Genomic DNA, 19,968 nt, shown 5'->3' with positions numbered 1-19,968 from the left:
ACACTACACACACACACACACACACACACAAAGTAGGTAACTTTTTTTTTATACTAATAAAGGTTATTCAAAATGGGCCAAGTAATTAAAATGCAGCTTTATCTTCAAATACAAGAATTCTCAGTATGAATTCCCCCAGACAGATTTAGGGGGATTCACACAACGTCTCTGCCATGCGAATCTCTGGGCTTTCATGTTCCTGGAATCTTATTCTGACATCCCACCTGCTGGATCTGGAGGCACTTGGAGGCGGAGCCCCAGACATGGGGCGTCATGAGAAGAGAGGGTGAGCTGGCACTTCCCCGGTGGTCCAGTGCTTAAGACTCCAGAGGAGGCCTGCGTTTCATCCCTGGTGGGGGAACTAAGATCCTGCAAAGGGAAGTGAGTGAAATTCGCTCAGTCGTGCCCAACAGTTTGCGACCCCTTGGACTTATTTTTAGGCTCCAAAATCACTGCAGATGGTGACTGCAGCCATGAAATTAAAAGCCGCTTGCTCCTTGGAAGAAAAGTTATGACCAACCTAGATAGTATATTCAAAAGCAGAGACATTACTTTGCCGACTAAGGTCCGTCTAGTCAAGGTTATGGTTTTTCCTGTGGTCATGTATGGATGTGAGAGTTGGACTGTGAAGAAAGCTGAGCGCCGAAGAATTGATGCTTTTGAACTGTGGTGTTGGAGAAGACTCTTGAGAGTCCCTTGGACTGCAAGGAGATCCAACCAGTCCATTCTGAAGGAGATCAGCCCTCAGATTTCTTTGGAAGGAATGATGCTAAAGATGAAACTCCAGTACTTTGGCCACCTCTTGCAAAGAGTTGACTCATTGGGAAAGACTCCGATGCTGGGAGGGATTGGGGGCGGAGGAGAAGGGGACGACTGAGGATGAGATGGCTGGATGGCATCACGGACTCGATGGACGTGAGTCTGAGTGAACTCCCGGAGATGGTGATGGACTGGGAGGCCTGGCATGCTGCGATTCATGGGGTGGCGAAGAGTCGGACACGACTGAGCGACTGAACTGAACTGACTTATAGTCCGTGCAGGTCTCCAGGCCAGAATACTGGAGTGGGTAGCCTTTCCCACAAGCCACTGGCAGTCTGCTACGTGGGAAGACCCTGATTCTTGATCAGTGATGCTTTCAAGGAAAGATGTTGATCAAAAGGGGAAAACGTGGAATTCATTAAGGAATAGTCAGCTAGCCTTTGGAGTTAAGGCAGGCCGGTAGGAGGCGCTCTCATACCCTCCTCGCGTGTCAATTTCCCTGACTGGAAGAGACTTCTACCTGCTTTCTGGCAGGAAGAAGAAAACTTCCCTCTGCCCCTGCCCCCAGCAGCCCAGCTAATTTGGAAGATTCCGTGCTTTGCCCCTCCAGTGGACTCTGGCTATCAGAGCCCCACCCAGATTTTTTCCCTAGAAAACGAGCTCCCAGGGCTTGTGCTCCGGATTTGCCTGTGGTGGGCCCTTCTCTGTGCGTCCTGAACTCTGGTCCCTCCGCGGTGTTGGTCAGAGCTAATCTGGTGCTTGAAGTGGCATGTCTTTGTGGCTAATGGTGTTGAGGGTCTTTTCATTTGTTCTTCAGCTGTTCGTGTGCCTTCTTTGGTGAAATGTGTTGCCCACGTAAAAAATTAAGATATTATTAAATTACAGATCTTTTTATTCAGCTGGTAAAGAATCTGCCTGCAATGCGGGAGACCTGGATTCGATCCCTGGGTGGGAAGATCCCCTGGAGAAGGGAAAGGCTACCCACTCCAGTGTTCTGGCCTAGAGAATTCCATACACAGTCCATGGGGTCGCAAAGAGGCGGACACGACTGAGCGGCTTTCACTTAATTTCTCGTTTCCTGGTGAAAAAAACTGGCTGTCATCCTATTACAGCTGACAGAGGCTTCGTTAGTTAGCCTTTAGCTGCGAAGACTCTGAAAGCCCTGATGTATTTACTCAGGCTGACGTGTGTGTGTGCGTGCGTGCGTGCGTGCGTGTGTGCGTGTGTGGCGAGGCTGGTGAAGATGTCTGTAGAGGGTCCAGACAGCGTGCCCCCCGCAACGGTGGATTTCTTGTGCCGCCTCAGGTGCATGGGTTTTTGACGCTAATGTTTCTTTAAAAAAATCATTTAAAAAGAGTGTGAAATTTGGCTTAATTTGAAAGTCTTCTAACTAGTGAAACCCAATTTAATTTCTATTTTTGCAAGGACTAAAAGGGGATAAGTACATGGAGCGGTTTGAAAGGCAACTTGAGTCGGTGTGGGAGCCAGGGACGCCGGAGGCTCTGCCCGCACTGGGCCTTTGTACACTGTGGCGGCCTCTTTCCTTACCGAGTTCAGAACCGCCACCTCCCCTCCCCAACGCGGGTGCCTGGGCCGCCGCTGTGGGCTGCAGCCGCGCCCCTCTGCGGAGAGCAGCCCACGGACAGGCGCTGGTAGCCTGCAGACGTCCCGGCACAGCGGGCTCACTGGCTGGAGGCCGGCCCGCGAGAGCCCAGTGACCGCCACGGCCGCGCTGCTCGCGGGAGCGCGCTCGCCCACCCCGCGGGAGCCCCCGACCGCCCGCGCCGGGCGCAGGGCCGCAGGCAACCGCGAGCTTCGCGCACAGATCAGCCGGCCCCACCCCGCCTCAGGTTCAAGGAGGGACCCCGCCCAGCCGGGCTTCCCGTTGATTGGCTGGACGGGAGAAAGGCGGGCGGGGATTGGGTGGGCCGGTGGCCGCGCCTTCTTCCTCGGCCGCCGAACGGCGAGCGGAGGCGCTGGGTGCGGGCGCCGGCCCGCCGCGCCCCTCGACGTCACTACCCGGCGTGCCGCGCGCCGCGCTGCCCCTCGGCCGCTGATGTTTTGGCCGATCCAAGATGGCGGTGCAGGAGTCCGCCGCTCAGCTCTCCATGACCCTGAAGGTGCAGGAGTACCCGACCCTCAAGGTGGGGTCTGTGGCCGCGGCGCGCCCGCGCCTGCCAGGGGCCGCGGGCGGGGCGGCGAGCGGGCGCGGGGGCGGGGGGCGGGGGGCGGGCCCGAGGCCGGGGCGCGGCCTGGGGCGCCGGGCGGGGGCCGAGGGCCTGGGCCGGGCTCCCCGGGGCCTGGGGGCTGGGTGCCTGCGCTCTGGGGCCGGGCTCCCCGGGGCCTGCGGCCGGGCTCCCCGGGGCCTGGGGGCTGGGTGCCTGCGCTCTGGGGCCGGGCTCCCCGGGGCCTGCGGCCGGGCTCCCCGGGGCCTGGGGCCTGGGTGCCTGCGCTCTGGGGCCGGGCTCCCCGGGGTCTGCGGCCGGGCTCCCCGGGGCCTGGGGCCTGGGTGCCTGCGCTCTGGGGCCGGGCGGGCGCGGCGTGTGGCCGTCTCTGCCGCAGCGACTGGGCAGGGAGCGCGTCTCCCTGGCGCCCCACTTCGCCCTCTGGAGCCCTTCGTCCTCGAAAGAACGCGAGCCGCATCAGGGACCGTTCTGGCCGTAGCCAGGCTGGTTGCTTTGGAGGCGGGGATCTCGGGGGTGTGGGGTCGGGGGCACCCAGCGAGAGAAAGACCGTAGCCGGCGGTTGCGTCCAGCTTTCGTCCCGGAAGCTTCTGTCAGACGGTGCTGACGGATGGCTTCCAGCCTCTCATTAGGGACCTGTGCAGAGAGGCCTCACCACCGCGGGGCGTCACCAAACCTGAAATACAGCTCTTGCAGCTTGGCCGACAGTTGCGTGACCTTGGATGGCCGCTTAGCCAAGTCGACGTAGACTGCAGTGGCACCGCCTTTCCTGGGAGAGGGACCCCCCAGTAGTTCTTACCTGGTTAGTAGAGGGTTCGACGCTGACTGGCTGCAGTGAAACAGCTGGGAGTAAATTCCTTCAAGGATCAAGGTTGTAACGTTCCCAGGAGAGCTGCAGCTGAGCCTGTGGAGTCTGAGCTCTTTCCCTGGGAGTCAAGCAGCGTCTCTGCTCCTGGAGGGCCCAGCTTCCCTGTCCACCAAAATGGTGGCAGGTGGTGGGTGCATTGTGGCAAGATTGCCATGAGCTCTGGTCGATTCTCGGGAGACCTCTGGAGGGTCCTGAACCCTTGGAGATTGTTTGCTCTGCTCAGGGTGCAGTGCGGGCTCTGGCTTGGGAGGTAGCTGCCACACTCCTTACGCCTTGAGCCCTGACGGGAAGGGAGGGAGGGAGGGAAGCCCTGTGCCGCTGACATGAACCAGAGGCCTGTTTGCTGGACCCCCCTGTGGGGCGTGGTGTTTTTATGCGCAACTCAGGCAAGGCCCTGCATCTCAGAGGCCAGGGTTCTCTGCTGCCCCATGCACCCAACTAAGTGCCCCCACCACCACCAGAAAAAGTGTGAGTAGGGAGCCGTTAGCTGCTGACCCATTGTCTCACTCAGACCCCTTCAGGCCCGCCGTTCCACTGACAGACGAGAAAGCTGAGACATGAGAAGGTGGGAAACACCAGACTGGAAGGATGTCTCCTCCAGGTCCTCCTCTCTCAGTTCATAACCATGAACGCAGTTTGAGTTCCAAACCTGTTAAATAGACTTTGACTGAAGTAGTCACGCAGCCTTCCCAGGTGGCTCAGTGGAAAAGAATTCACCTACCAGGGCAGGCGGCAGGAGACGTGGGGTCGATCCCTGGGTCAGGAGGGTCCCCTGGAGGAGGAAATGGCAACCCAACTCCAGTGTTCTTGCCTGGAGAATCCCATGGACAGAGGAGTCGTTGGGGTCGCAGAGTCGGACACAGCTGAGCGCACAGGAGCCAAGGAGGCGTGCCGACATTCTTAGAGGCAGAGAAATATTCTAGTGTCGTCTCAAGTGAGCCTGCCAGCTGAAAATGTTTCGCTTCTTTATTGGAATGATTTTGGAAAGTAGAATTTTCACGAGGTGCTCTGTCCGTTTTTCCCGTACAGATTGTTTACATCCCGCAGGATAATCCCTCCCATCTTGACACAGGTGTCGCTGCTGGTGAGCCTTTCTCGGGACTCGTTCCCAGTGGGCGATGAGGAAGTTTCACTGGGAACGAGGGCTGCTCGGTTGGGAAGCAGAGTCAGAGCACAGGAAAGCGGTTGTCTCGGGAGCTCTGCTGGCCTCATCTGAGCGGGGTGCAGAGGTGCGAGGGGGCCGAGGCCGGTGCTGGAAGGCCGAGCTCCAGCGCGAAGGCAGGTCCTCCTGCAGGCAGTGGGGACCAGTATGCCGCGGGCAAGCCTCCTTCAGACAGGAGCGGGGTGGGGGGCGGCGGGGCGCGGCCCGGGTTGAGGCTGCTGGCGCCCTCTGACCTGCCCTCCTCCCTGACCCCAGGCCTGGGGACCCTGGGGCGCGTGTCTGCAGTGGGGCTGCAGGAGGCCCCGCCGGCTGACAGCCGCTGGCCTGGCTGCCCTGGCTGTGGGGGAGGCGTCCTCCCCGCAGTGGGCGCCGGGGGCGCGCCTGGGCCCTGGCCTGGCCGGCGAAGCTCCCTGGAGTGCTGTCGGTGTCGGGCTCTGGCTCACGCCCCCGGGCCTCAGGGAAGGAGGAGTGGAAACCTGTGAGCTGGAAACCCTGTTTTAATTTGTCTTTGGAAGTGTTTTCTGATTATGAAAGCAATTTGTGTTTATTCTCCAAGTTATTTTGCTGACTGCCCCATTCGGTTTTGGGGTTTTTACTTCTGTTTTTTCCCTTCAGATAACTGAAGGAAAATCGTATTTTATAGAGGCGCGTCTGTCACCCCACGAATCAGCAGGGTCCGCTCAGCCAGGATTGGGGACGTGGTGTTGGTGATGGGAGCCCGGCCCTGCACCTCACTCCTCCCGTGGGTACCCCTGGGCCCACCCCCGGGCACCCGGAACCTCGTCTGGGCGCCTCGGCCAGGGGTCGCCCGAGTCAGCACCGCCTCCCAGCACCCCCCGCCCGGCACGTCGCCCCTCACTCTATCTGGGGACGGTTCGGCTGTGTTTTAATTCTCCATAGAAGTATGTAAGTTTTCTACTTTTAGCGTGGCGACAGTTTTGTTGACCAAGTACTTATCTGCAATTTCGAATCCTGGCTTTGTACTTTGCGTTCCAAGTATATGCCTAAAGTTACAACTTGCAGTCCAGTTTTCCAAACTCGGTCTCAGCTGGACTTGGGGATCCGCGTGGTCTGAGGTTTGAGACGTGCCGGTGGCGCGAAGCACAGAGCCTTGGAGACGAGGGCATGGTGGCTGCGGGCTGGGTCCTCACCTCCTTTTTCTTTGCGTGCGTGCTAAGTCGCTTCAGTCGTGTCCAGCTCTGTGCGATCCTCTGGACTGTGGCCTTCCAGGCTCCTGTGTCTGAGGGGCACTCCAGAGAAGGGTACTGGGTGGGTCACTGTTCCCTCCTCCAGGAGGTCTTCCTGACCCAGGGATCGTCTGTTAGACCTCCGGCATGAGCAGGCGGGTTCTTTACCACTCGCGCCAGCCGGGAGCTTTTTTCTTTAGGTTCTGTGATCAGAGAGTGACCGCCTCTCCCGCAGACACTCGCAGCGCGGTTGCCCCCCCGTTCGCGGGTCCAGCCTCGTCACACCTGCAGAGTGCTGTCTGCTGTCAACTGAGAGCGCCCCCGGCCCAGCCTTGGCCTCCCAAGCCTAGCGCTTGGCTGGAAGGCCCCCTAGAAGCCCCGTGCCCACCCAGCACGGCCTCCCGGCCCAACACTGCCGCGCCGCTTGCTGACGCTGGGACGTGGGACTCCCTGGAGGAGAGCCGCCGGCGCGTCCTCTGCCCGGGCCCTCCCGCAGAGACGCAGCCTGCCGGGCAGGTGCTCTCGCTGCAGGCTGCCTGTGGTTAAGTGCTGCTGTATCTTAAGCAGCTTCGAGTCTGGGGGGAGCTTTCTGGGCTCCAGTTCCCTGCGTAGCTGTCGGAGCCAGCGCCGACCCTAGCCACGGGCAGTGCTGGCCGAGGGCCTTGCCGCCGCCACGCGCTGCAGGCCCCGGGCTTCGGGCGGGTCTGGCATGACTGTGACCACTGAGCTTGTCACCTCTGTGCTCTAGTGAGGCTCAGACACGGCTGGGGCACACTCGGGGAGTGTGAATCCCTGTAGGTGCCTCCGTCTCGGTGCGCGCTGTTTGGGGGAGGCCCCGTTGGGTCGTCCTGTCGCACACTGGGTGGAGGAGGCCTCGAGTTGGGGACCTGGGGTTCAGGGAGGTCCTGTGAGGGGGGAGGGCCCATGGGGCGGGCTGGCGGATTTGGGGAGGAGCCGCATGGGCTGAGTTGAAATCTGGGCAGGCCTGACCCTGAAGGCTTGTGGTCCAGCTGGAGCAGGGGTCTCCAGGCGCCCCTGAAGCCCTGCAGAGGGCAGGGGCACTGCGTGCCTGGGGCAGGGAAGAGACGGCACAGGGGCCTGGGCAGAAAAGGCCCAGGGCGATGTCTGACCCCGCCCTGCACCTGGCCGAGCAGATTCCCCGGGAATGGGCAGTTATTCTCAGGTGTAGGTCATTCAGAATCTTTTGAAAAGGAGAGCTGCTCACTGTTTTCGATCACTGCTAGCTGTTACTTAACAACTCAGTGTTGCTGAGTAGGGACCAGTCGGTCCCTAAAGAGATCCTTTGGTGACGGTCTCACTCCCTGACTCTGGAATGTGTCGCGCTGAGTAGAGGGACCCTGGCTGCCCAGGGGCCTCATGGACCAGAGACCCAGCCGTCACCCCCGCCCCTTTCCTCTCACAGCTGCGGCCCTGCCCCTGTGGGCGAGCTGCCCCTTCGCAGCGGGTCACTGGCCCCACCCGAGCAGGCCTCTCCCGGGCCGGCCCCCTCCACACCTCGCCCTGCGGCTCTCCCTGGGCCCTGCCCTGGTTTCTTCTTTCTGTCTTCACTCAGCGTCTGGTGCTTTTTCTGTCAGACCCTCCTTGGGCCCCTGGTCCTCGGGGCGGGCCCGCTGCTCCGGGTGGGCCTCCCCTCTGTGCAAGGGGCCCCGCGGGCACTGGCGTCCACCTGTTGTTGTTGAGAGCGGCGGCCTGGGTGTGAGGCCTCAAGGGTCCTTTCCGACCCCCACTCCCCGCCTGCACCCCTTTCCTCTCCGAAGGGTCCGCTGATGGGGAGGACGGTCTGCTCACGACCCCGGCCCCGGCCCGAAGGTGTGCTCTGTGACCTTCTGGGTGACGAGGGGGCAGCCTCTCGGGCGCCCTCTGAGACGGCCGCCGCCCGGCCTCGTGCGCCGCTGGCCTCCAGGCCAGCTCTGCCCCGCCACTGCCCAGCAGGGCCTCCAGGTGCACCCTTGGCAGGCTGTGCTGCCCGCCTCGCCCCTGCCGGGCCCTCCTCCAGACCAGCTCCCCCTGGCTCCCACAGCACCACCTCCCAGGCTCCTGGCCCTGCCTCATTCCCCCGTCGGGGCTGCTCATAGCCCTGGTGACCCTCTCTGAGCACCCCCTTGCATGCCCTGACTCCCAGTGGGACCCCTTCCAGCCCCAGAGCGGTGGCCTGGAGCCTGCCCGATGCCCCATCTTGGTCTGCCCAGCTTCTTAGCAGCTGGGGATCTAAACTTGTTCCCGTGCCCGCCGCCTCCCCAGACCCCCACCCCGTCGCCCTAGTCCCGGTGGGGAGACTTGGCTGAGCCAGCCTGAGGGCTGCGCCGCGGAGCCCTCCTGGACCCCCACTCTCCCAGCTCGCCCCTCCTCACTCTGCCTGCAGGACAGACGCGCGCTCTGGCCGCCTCTCGCCCTGGCTCCCTGGGCTGTGGGCGGCCCTCACTGTCCTGGCTCCGCCATGCCCGCACAGCCGCAGTGGGGCCGTCCTTCTGGCCTGGCAGCTCCCGTCTTACTTGGACTGAAGTCCAGGGTGGTTCAGATGGTGAAGAATTGGCCTGCAGCACTGGAGACCCGGGGAAAGGCACCCTGGAGGAGGAAATGGCAGCCCACTCCAGTGTGCTTGCCTGCAGAATCCGGTGGATGGAGGAGCCTGGTGGGCTACAGCCCATGGGGTCTCAAAGAGTGGAGACTCGAGGGAGCCACTGACACTTTCACTTTCCAGGGCTGTTAGAGGGGCCCCTGGCCTGCGGTGACTGGGCCCCTCTCCCCCCTCCTTCCAGCTTCCCCCTGCCCCCTCCCCTCCCCTCCCCGCTGCTCTTTCCCACCCCTCCCCCACTCCCTCCCCCACAGCCCCCACTTCCCCCTTCCCCATCTCCCCTCCCCCACTTCCTCCCCCTTCTCTTCCCCATCTCCCCTCCCCCACCACCCCTCCCCCACTCCCTCCCCCTTCTCTTCCCCACCTCCCCTTCCTCACTCCCTCCCCCACTGCCCCCATTTCCTCCCCGCCTTCATCCATCTCCCCTCCCCCACTCCCCCTCCCCACCTGCTCCCCCACCCCTTTGGACGCTGAGCCACAGCAGCCTCCCACTGCTACAGGACATGCCAGCGCTGGGGGCCTCACAGTCTGTGCCGCTGTTTGCTTTGTGCAGAATCCTTTCCCCCGTGTCCCTGTGGCTTGTTGCCCTTGCTGAGGTGGACCGGTGGCATGGAAAAACTCCTGTGAGGACCCTGGCTATCAGGATGAGAGGGCCACAGAGGTGCCAACGGTGTCCTTCCCTCCTCCAGCTTTGTCCATCTCACCCCATGCCCACAGGCGTGGACCAGAAAGGTCATTTTTCTAAGAAGCCTGTTTAGAAATAGGGGTTTTCAGCCCTGCTGTCCTTCACGAGCCTCTGCAGGGGTGTGTGTGCCGGGGGAGGTCAGCCCAGGACAGGGAGGGGCGTCTGCTGTGTTTAGGGTGCAGCCCAGAGTTTCAGAGGACTCCTTTAGCTTTGTGATAAATATGTGGGAACCCCCTCGGAGGTTCTTGTGAAAGATGAAGGGCCTTGTGCCGCTGGCGAGAGGCTTCCCTCCTGCGCCTGCAGAAGTGGTGGGAGCGTGATGACAGAGGGAGATGCGCTTCTTCGTCAGCAAATACGACGAGGAGACCATGGCAAGCCCTGGAGAAGGCAAGCCCTGGAGAAGGTGGGAGCCGCACACCCTGGGGCAGACGGCAGTGTGTGGGAGGGTGGCTGAGAGCGGGACCGGAGTTGCAGAGGTTCCCTGCAGGTCTCAGCGGAGGGTGTTTGCCAGGATCTGTTTCAGTTACTAAAACAGGCAGGGTCACTTTCTGTGAGCCACTGAAGGGCAAGGAGGTGCTGGAGGGAATAGTTGCACCAGCTGATTAAGTGGAGAAATCCTGTAGTCTTAAAAGCTGTACTGTACCAAGGAAACATTAAGTAGATTTGATTAATACAGGTTTAAGTCTTTGGTATAACTAGATAAGATAAAACCAGAATTATCATTATTATTTTAGCTTTTATTTGTTTTGAGTGCACCGGGTCTCGGTTCTGGCACAGGGGAGCTTTAGTGGAGGTGTGTGGGAGCGCGTTCTCTGACCGGGGCTGAACCTGAGCCCCCTGCATTGGGAGCGCAGAGTAGGCTCAGCCACTGGGCCGCCAGAAAGTCCCGAAACCAGAATTCAAAAGCACATGACAGACCTTAAAAAGCCACCACCTGTGACCCGTGAAGAGCTGGTTCCAGCTGATGAGAAAGCTCCCCGCCCCGCTTCCGAGTGGAGTGCTGCAGAAGCGGGGCAGAGACATGGGAGGAAAGCGTGTGGAGCTGGACCATGAAATCGCCCTTCTGTGAACATGATGGCTGGGTCCTCTGTACCAAGTAGACAGATTAAAAAAAAATTCCCATAAAGAAAGACTCAGGACCTGATGGCTTCTCGGGTGAATTCTGTTAAATGTTTAAAGAAGAAGAGGCATTGCTCCCTGACAAGAACCCAAGTGCGGGAGAGGAAGAGCACTTGAGCTTAATGAGGTCAGTTTTACCCTGATAGTGGGACCAGACACACGGCCCGCAAGAAAACTGCACGAGTCTCATGGATGAATATAGGTGCCGAACTCTCAGCGGTGCCTGCAGACGGGGCCTGGCAACACATGAAGAGGGCTGCGCGCCGTCACTAAGTGGGGCTCACCCCGGGAATGCGAGGCTGGCTCAACACGCAGAAGCCGGTGCATCGCTGCCCCGGAAACAGAGAGGACGAAACCGCACGACCGTCTCAGCAGGCGCAGGCGGAAGCGCTGAACAAAGCCCATCACCCTTTCACGATACAGCAGCGAGCCAGCTAGGGATAGAGGAGGACGTCCTCAGCCTGGTAAAGAGCGACTCTGAGAAAGCCGCAGACGCCATCCCACTCCGTGGTGGAACTCGGAAAGGTCAGCAGAAGGACAGGTGTGTCCACTCACCATTCCCATTCAGCGTCGCCCTGGAGACCCTCACGGGGGCTTGGGCGAGAAAGCTAAGCAGCAGGCAGGCAGACTGGAGAGCCAGCGGTGACAGTTTGCAGATGAGATGATCGTGAGCCGAAGATCCGGAGGCGTGCACGTGCGCCGCGCGCCCGCAGGCCTCCCCGAGCCGAGGACCGGGCTCAGAACAGTTTCGGACGCAAGACCAGCAGATAACGACGACTCTCATTTTCCACCCTGAAGATGAACAGTGGAAAGGGAAATGGAGGAAGCAATTTTGTTTATAGTTAAATGATGACAGATTGAATTTCATTAAACCAAAAAAGCTTGTACTTCAAAGGACGCCGTTTAAAGAAGAGGAAAGCTTACGTACAGAAGGAAAATATTTGCAAACAATTTCTAAGGCTTTAGTATACAGAATAAACAAACGACTCTCACAGTCCATAGCAGAAGCGAATGAGCTGCAGAAACAGCAGATGGTTGCGAGGAGACTGAAGAGAGAGGAGTGGCTGATCGCGCGGCGGAGATGGCGGCGGCTGCGGCGGCGGACAGTGCGGCGCAGCGCGGCTGCACCTGCCGCCCGCAGGAGGGCCCGGTCACAGAGCTGGACGGGAGGCTTGCTGGACGAGGATGCGGAGAAGCCGAAACCCTGGTCCTCGCTAAGGAGTGTCGCGCGGTGCGCCGGCTGAGGAAAGCCGCCTGCTTAGACAGTTAGAACACGGCCCAGCGGTTCCCCTCTGAGAGCGGCGCCTCTCTCCAGGCGGGAGCAGCCTCAGCGCCCGTCTCCCTCGCAGTGCAGAGGCAGCGCGGTCCCGTGCGGGGATGCCCCCGTGCCGGGATGCCCCCGTGCGGGGATGCCCCCGTGCCGGGATGCCCCCGTGCCGGGATGCCCCCGTGCCGGGATGCCGCTCGGCCCTGAGGAGGAGCCGCGCTCGCGGGCGCAGAGACGGGATGAGTCGCTGATAGGAGTGTCCCGCAGCGGCAGGTCCACCAGGTGGACACGGGGCGGGGGGGGGGGGGGGCTGCTTCCTTGACTGGGGGCACGACTTCTGTAGGCAGGAGTTTCTGTTTCGGGGTGAGGAGAATGTTCCAAAAGCAGATGGTGCTGCTGGTTGCATGGCCTTGGGGTTGTAGTGAACTCCGCTGGGCTCTATTCTTGAGTTACAAGGGTAAATTTTATGGTGTCTGAAGTATATGTCAGAAATTTGTAAAATAGCGATGCGGCTTACTGTAGATTGTCCTTATTCTTAAGTTGTCTTTCGAAGGCAGAAGTCCTAGTTTGGATAAAGACTGACTGGTCTTTTACAGTGGGTGCTGTCTGTATCCCTGCGGGAGAGCGTTCCCTGAGGGCCAGGAAGCTCTCCCCCTGTGCTTTCCAGCTGGGAGCCTTAGAGTTGCAGCGCCTACCTTTTGTCTGCAGTCCCCTTCGAGGGAATCTGTACAGATGGTATGAGGCGCACGTTGGGCAGCGCACGTTGGGCAGTGCACGTTGGGCAGCGCACGTTGGCCCTCTGCCCGAGCGGGCTCCGTCTGGTGCCTCTGCTGCGGAGGCGGTCGGTCCTCTGCCCGAGTGGCCCTGCCTCCTTGGTTGGCCACACAGACTGTGCCTGTGGGTTCCCACCAGGTCCACCCCTCCTTGGTCTCCGAGCCTCCCTGGGCCAGTGCTGTGAATCAGGCACCACTGTCCGTATGTTAACAGAATCATTCAGAGTCTTTTTTTACTGTGGTCAAAACCAGGTGACCATCTTCATCGTTTCTGACCGTCCAGCAGGGCTGTGTCGTGCAGGGAGCTCCGTGCCCGTCTCGGTCGGCTTCTGATGATCAGATGGCGTGCCACAGCACACGTGTTCCTCCCGGTCCTGGAGGAGGGACCCAGGGCAGGGGGGACCCGCACGCCCCCGGCACTGCTGCCCCCGTCCCTCCGCGGGTCCCAGGTGCTCCAGGAGGCCTGGGGGGCGTTGCCCCGCGAAGGTGGGGCTGAGCGCCCATGCTCAGTGTGGGGGCGGTGTCTGTCTGCCTCAGAGCAGCGTCAGTCCCCGTCCTTTGCCTGGTTTCCAGCCTGCTCTTGTCTGTCACGGGGGCCGTCAGGCTCCTCACGCAGCCCAGATGCTCACCCGTCCTGGTCGTGGGCTTCGCACACATTTCCTCCTGTTCTGGCTTGCCTTTTCCCTCTGATGCTGGTTTCTTTCGTTTCACAAAGTTCTGAAGTTGAACGTTGCTCATCCTGTCTCTGCCGCCTGTCCTGATGGGCGCGAGTGGAGGAGCGGCACCTCCTCTTGGGTCTGGCTCTTCCCTGGGTTCCACCCTCACTGCCGTCTCTCGTGTCTCCGTGATTTTTTTGTCATCTGCACCAGGACTGTCTCTGAGTAATTCTCCTTCCAGAGGATTTGGCAGCCAAGCCTGGAGTCTCACTGCTCGGGAAGCATCTCCGTTTTGCCTTCTTCTCAGTGACACTTTGCACTGGCCTGCTGCTGCTGCTACTGAGTCGCTTCACTCGTGTCCGACTCGTGCGACCCACAGACGGCAGCCCACCAGACTCCCCCGTCCCTGGGATTCTCCAGCAAGAACACTAGTGTGTGTTGCCATTTCCTTCTCCAGTGCGTGAAAGTGAAAAGTAAAAGTGAAGTCGCTCAGTCGTGTCTGACTCTTAGCGACCCCGTGGACAGCAGCCTTCCAGGCTCCTCTGTCCATGGGATTTTCCAGGCAAGAGGACTGGAGTGGGGGGCCGCTGCCTTCTCCTTAGAGTGGTTTCAGTTTACTTCAGTCGCTCAGTCGTGTCCGACTCTGCGACCCCATGAATCGAGGCACGCCAGGCCTCCCTGTCCATCACCATCTCCTGGAGTTCACTCAGACTCACGTCCATCGAGTCCGTGATGCCATCCAGCCATCTTATCCTCTGCCGTCCCCTTCTCCTCCTGCCCCCAATCCCTCCCAGCATCAGAGTCTTTTCCAATGAGTCAACTCTTCGCCAAAGTACTGGAGCTTCAGCTTCAGCATCATTCCTTCCAAAGAAATCCCAGGGCTGATCTCCTTCAGAATGGACTGGTTGGATCTCCTTGCAGTCCAAGGGACTCTCAAGAGTCTTCTCCAACACCACAGCTCAAAAGCATCAATTCTTCGGCACTCAGCCTTCTTCACAGTCCAACTCTCACATCCATACACGACTACAGGAAAAACCATAGCCTTGACTAGACGGACCTTAGTTGGCAAAGTAATATCTCTGCTTTTGAATACGCTGTCTAGGTTGGTCATAACTTTCCTTCCAAGGAGCAAGCGGCTTTTAATTTCATGGCTGCAGTCACCATCTGCAGTGAGTTTGGAGCCCCCCAAAATAAAGTCTGACAGTGTTTCCACTGTTTCCCATCTATTTCCCATGAAGGGATGGGACCGGATGCCATGATCTTAGTTTTCTGAACGCTGAGCTTTAGGCCGGCGTTTTCCCTCTCTCTCACCTTCATCAGGAGGCTTTTCCTCTCTCACTCTCACCAGGAGGCTCTCTAGTCTGCAGCATTTCTGGAATTCTGTCCCTTTTGGCAAAAGCCCTTCAGGAGGCGCCTGTGGAGCTGGTGACGACAGGACAGTTGGGGACAGTGCGAGAGGCAAAGCCTGGGTGGCCGGGTGGCCCGGAAAGGACATGGGTTCCAGGAGCTTGTGAAGGGATGGTGGGGAGGGAGGCCAGGTCTGTGGGAGGCCTGGGCGGCAGAAAGGGGAGCAGAACACTCAGCACTGGGTGTGTGTGGCCCCTGAGTGCGGGAGGGGGGCGTGGTGGTCCCTGGAGCACAGCAGGCAGGGTGGGGGGACCCTGGGCGCAGCTGCCGGGTGGAGGATCCCTGGGTGCAGCTGCCAGGTGGGGGGTTCCCCGGGGTGCCGCTGCTGGGTGGGGGCATCCTTGGGGCGCAGCTGCTGGGTGGGGGATCCCTGGGGTGCAGCTGCCGGGTGGGGGGTTCCCTGGGGTGCAGCTGCCGGGTGGGGGATCCCTGGGGTGCAGCTGCCGGGTGGAGGATCCCTGGGGTGCAGCTGCCGGGTGGGGCGGTCCTTGGGTTGCATCTGCCGGGTGGGGGATCCCTGGGGTGCAGCTGCCGGGTGGGGGTGTCCCTGGGGTGCAGCTGCCAGGTGGGGGTGTCCCTGGGGTGCAGCTGCCGGGTGGGGGTGTCCTTGGGGTGCAGCTGCCGGGTGGGGGGGTCCCTGGGGTGCAGCTGCCGGGTGGGGGTTTCCCTGGGGTGCAGCTGCCGGGTGGAGGATCCCTGGGGTGCAGCTGCCGGGTGGGGCGGTCCTTGGGGTGCAGCTGCCGGGTGGAGGATCCCTGGGGTGCAGCTGCCGGGTGGGGGTGTCCGTGGGGTGCAGCTGCCGGGTGGGGGGGTCCTTGGGGTGCAGCTGCCGGGTGAGGGGGTCCCTGCAGCCGAGCGCTCACTCGGGCAGGCAGTGGAGCCACCACTGCCACTTGGGTTTCACAGGCGGCCCAGGTTCTCGAAGGGGGCCCCTGCCCTGCGCCCCCACGGCGTCTTGCATGCTCTCCCCACGCGGGCCGGGTCGCAGATCCCAGGCCTCTCAGCGCCCTGAGGCGTCTTCCCTGGTGTGAGTCGTGTGGTCTCGGGGGCTCTGCCTGCCGCTCGGCTCCTTGCAGAGACGCTCCCCCCTCCCCGAGTCCGGTCTCCCGCAGGCAGTGGTTGGAGGCCAGGTGTGCCTGCTCCCTCCAGAAGCCGCACCTGGAGGCGGGTGCGCCCTCCACCGAGGGGCTGAGTCCTGGCTGCGCGTCTGCCTCGAGCCAGGGCCTGTGCCGGCTGCTGGCCACGGTGCTGCGTGGTGGTCACTCCTGAGCTGCGGGCCCCCAGCAGCCTCCGCTTTGCTGATACGAGCAGTGAGTCCAGGCGGGCGGCAGTGTGCGGGCGGGCCAGGGGACCAGTCGGTGGTCTGCGCAGGGGGCCCGTGCCGTCCGCCGCTAGCAGGGCCCTGAACGCCCTGTCAGGCCGTCGCCGTGTCCGCTGGGCCCGTGCTCTTAGCCGGGTTGTTTTGAGAGCCGCCACCCCCCTGCCCACGGCCATCAGGGAGCCCGAGGCCTGGCGGGTCGGCTCAGCTTCCCGTTGACGAGCCGAGGTGTGGGCAGCCGGGTCTCCATGCCGAGTGGGAGTGGCAGCCGGGGCAGGCAGGTGGTGGCCTTGCCGGGTCTCCTGGCCAGTCCCCGCCCCAGCCCCGCCGTCACCCAGGGATATCTGCTCCCGGGAAGCCCAGGCCCTGGGTCAGGCCCTGTCTCCTCCCCGCCCCGCACAGCACCTGGCACAGGGTCGGTTCCCCCTGAGTGTCGGGGCAGCCGGCGGGGCCCCCGTGAGCGGTCCTTGCCCCAGGCAGGGCGGGTTTGGGGCAGCCCCTGCCCAGCTCCGCGCAGGCCTGCCCTGTGGGCAGCGTGTGCCGGCGGGGAGCCCCCCTCTTGGTAGGGAGTCCCTCCCGGAGTCCCCAGGTGCTGTGACTTCAGTGGCGCTCCGGGGGCTGTCTGCCATCCTGGGTTCTGGGGAATGGGCGTCGTCTCTTGTGAGCACTCCCGCCTCCGCTTTCCTGACCGCGGCGTCCAAGATGCTGCTTCCTGTCCGTGCTCCTGGCCTCATCAGCGTCCCGGCCGCTGAGCGGGGGCCATCGTGGGCTTTCCCGCCCCCAGTGTGGTCTTTGCCTTAACTGTGTGCTGTTGTAGATGAACTCGGGGGCGCTTCTGTTCACCAGCACATGGGGGTTTCTGGGGAGAGTGGAGGCTGCCCTGCGTCTCACGCGGGTTGGGCGCATGCCAGCCTTTATGTCCTTGTCTGGGAACACAGGTGGCCCTCGCTCACATGGGCCTTCTGTGGGGCCCAGGCAGGCTTTAGAGGAGACACATTTTTAGCGAATGAGAAGGCCCCGCCCGCCCCGGCGCCGGCGGCAGCGGCCTCCCGCCCCCGTCTCCCGCAGGTGCCCTACGAGACGCTGAACAAGCGCTTCCGCGCCGCGCAGAAAAGCATCGACCGGGAGACGAGCCACGTCAGCGCGGCGGTGGCCGAGCTGGAGCGGACGCTGGGCGGCTGCCCCGCCGTGGACTCCGTGGTCAGCCTCCTGGACGGCGTGGTGGAGAAGCTCAGCGTCCTCAAGAGGAAGGTCAGCGCTCCCGCGGCGCGGCCCGCCTGCCCTGCCCCCAGCCGCCGGCGCCCGCGGGCGCCCCCTTCCCCGGCTGCCCCGGGGGGCGCTGTGCGGAGGCTGTCCGCCCCCCCCACCCGTCCTGCTCTGGGCCTCTGCCGCCGCGAGGCTGGCTTCCCGAGCCCCCCTTCCAGTTCCCGTCTCCATGTGTCCTGGGTCCAGGATGGGAGCAGGGTTATCATTTCCTCTGTTTCACCTCAAAACAGCACGTTGGCCTTCCTGTTTCTGAGGATGGTAGATAACCCCCCGAGTGAGATAAGATTTTTGAAAACATTTTATCAAAAGTGTCGGGAGCTCATGAGACAGAAAGCATCAGGTTTGGAGAACACGCGGTCCGGGGTGGGATGGGGCAGAAGGTGAGGGACCTCTGCTGCCTCGGGAGAGGCCCCCCCTCCCGCAAGGGCCTCCCTGGCCCGGGCCTCGGGCCGTTGAGAGCGGGGGTCTGATGGCAGAAACGCTGTACCTCGGGCGAGGGAGCCCAGAAGCGGTTTGCCCAGCAGGCGTTGGCACCCAGGTTCACAGCCTAAACTGTGCGCTGTGACTCCACCCCCAGCCTCCGTCTGGTAGGCGTGGTCCCAGCAGCTGCTGCCTCCAGGCTCTCCCAGGTGGAGGCTGCCTCCAGTCTGAGCCTCGGGTGGTTCTGCGACATTAGCCAGCACAGTGGGAGGCGACAGGTACACTGGACACCGTGAGGGAGGCTCAGAAGGAATAGGAAGTCCGCACAGACTTCAGAGGCAGAAACTAGCAGACGCCACGCTTCACTGCGTTTAAAGGGTGGAAAAACAGCTCGGAGATACCTGCAGGGAGTAGAAAGCGCAAGTGGTTTGAAGTTAAAAACTGCCAAGTAAAAATTCAAGAAAAGAAAGAGAACAGATGAGAAACTCAGATTTTACTCACAACAAACATGTTACATTTAACAATCGGATGCAGCTAAACAGAGAGTTGGAGAGCTGGAAGATCGTCTGAGGAGATGACCTGGGACACAGCGCAGAGATGAGAAGAGGGCGAGAGGCGGGCGAGTCGGGCAGAGCCTGCCCTGGGCCCCGAGTGCGGGGAGATGACTGGGAGGTTTCCACTGACGGTCCGCAGCTCAGGGACTTCAACCCAGTAACTGCAAGCGAGCCTACCTGGGATGTTCACTCAGTGAGACTGAAGAGCTTAGAACAGCAGGTAGAGGAGAGGCCCTTTGTCAAGGAGCAGCGAACGCCCCGACAGCTGGCTTCTTGACGGTGGAATGTGCTGGAAGCAGCCAAGGGCTGACCAGGACTCCGGACCTGGCGTCCAGCACGTAGGCACCAGCCGCCGGTGTCACTGACGCTCCCGTGGAGAAGTCAGGGACCCGGTGCCAGGGCCCCAGGGCCACACCTCAGGTGGTCGCCAGCGGCTGCTGTGTGATAAGCAGGCACAGAACACGGCCACTTGGCCATCGCAATTCCGGACTAAGTAGCCTTTAGTTCGGAGAGAGCTAAGTAGAGAGAGTGTTTAGAGAAAGTGTTAATAGAGAGAGCGTTATAAGAGATGAAACTCAGGTTATAATGACAAGTGGATTCATTAACCGCGAAGCTGGAGAAAGGTGAAGTTCTCTGTCTCGGGCAGTGCAGCTTGAGTACCTGAAACAGAAAGTAACGTCCCTGTGGGGAAGGACAGACCCTGCCATCGCCTTGGAAGCAGTAGCTCCTCCCCTCCCCTCCCCTCCGCTCCCCTCCCCTCCCGTCCCCTCCCCGTCCCCTCCCGTCCCCTCCCCTCCGCTCCCCTCCTCCCTCCCGTCCCCTCCCCTCCGCTCCCCTCCCCTCCCTCCCCTCCCCTCCGCTCCCCTCCCCTCCCGTCCCCTCCCGTCCCCTCCCCTCCCCCTCCCCTCCCGTCCCCTCCCGTCCCCTCCCGTCCCCTCCCGCCCCCTCCCGTCCCCTCCCCTCCGCTCCCCTCCCGTCCCCTCCCGTCTCCTCCCCTCCCGTCCCTCCCCTCCCGTGCAGCCCAGGGGCCTGTTGCCCGCTCTGGCCTCCCTGCTGCCTAGCCGTTGTGGTCCCGGTGGGCGGTCTAGGTGGGCCGTCCAGGCGGCCGGTGGCAGCCGGAGAACCCTGAGCTCTTGTGACTGGCACAGGCGGTGGAGTCCATCCAGGCAGAGGATGAGAGCGCCAAGCTGTGCAAGCGCCGGATCGAGCACCTCAAGGAGCACAGCAGCGACCAGCCGGCGGCGGCCAGCGTGTGGAAGAGGAAGCGCATGGACCGCATGATGGTGGAGCACCTGCTGCGCTGCGGCTACTACAACACAGCCGTGAAGCTGGCGCGCCAGAGCGGCATCGAGGTGGGCGCGGGCAGGGCCCTCGCCCTGTCCTGAGCCGGGCAGCCCCTCCCTCGCGTGGTGACCTCCCATGCCCTTGCCCCGCGTGTGAGCTTCTCTCTGGGCCGGGCGTGCTTTCTGTCTGTCCCTTTGTGGCGGCCCCAGGGTGCAGGTGTTGAAGCACTCGATGCCCCAGGCCGCGTGCAGTGGTGATTGGCCCGCCGGTGCCCTGCACTGCCCCTGCGGGTCCCCCTGTCTTCAGGCTGCTGGCTGGGGGCGGCGGCGCCTCAATGTCCCAAGGGCAGCCTTCACTGCGGTGGGCATAGTCAGGCGTGCCTGGCAGGAGTGCGTGGTCACCCCGTGTGCCCACCTCCAACGACTGGAGCTTCTGGTGGGAGCACCTTTGTTGAGGGCGGTGTC

At 61.9% G+C, this 19,968-nt stretch overlaps 1 protein-coding gene across 3 annotated transcripts in view; it reads left to right on the top strand.

Moving 5' to 3' along the window:
• The window catches only part of MAEA (macrophage erythroblast attacher), a 28,098-nt gene continuing 10,906 nt past the window's right edge, over positions 2,777-19,968 (top strand). For 2 of the 3 annotated variants that reach the window (XM_018049867.1, XM_018049866.1), the window contains exons 1-3: positions 2,778-2,903; positions 17,049-17,231; positions 19,369-19,572. In XM_018049867.1, coding sequence (XP_017905356.1) covers positions 2,835-2,903; positions 17,049-17,231; positions 19,369-19,572 — 456 coding nt within the window. In that variant the 5' untranslated portion in view covers positions 2,778-2,834. Of the gene's footprint in view, positions 2,904-17,048; positions 17,232-19,368; positions 19,573-19,968 lie in introns of all 3 variants that reach the window. The other variant, XM_018049868.1, reaches the window with a different exon arrangement.

Source organism: Capra hircus, chromosome 6 (assembly GCF_001704415.2).
Source record: "Capra hircus breed San Clemente chromosome 6, ASM170441v1, whole genome shotgun sequence".
Taxonomy (NCBI): Eukaryota; Metazoa; Chordata; class Mammalia; order Artiodactyla; family Bovidae; genus Capra; species Capra hircus.
Note: the sequence above shows the minus strand (reverse complement) of the source record. Positions and strands in the feature narration are given on the sequence as shown.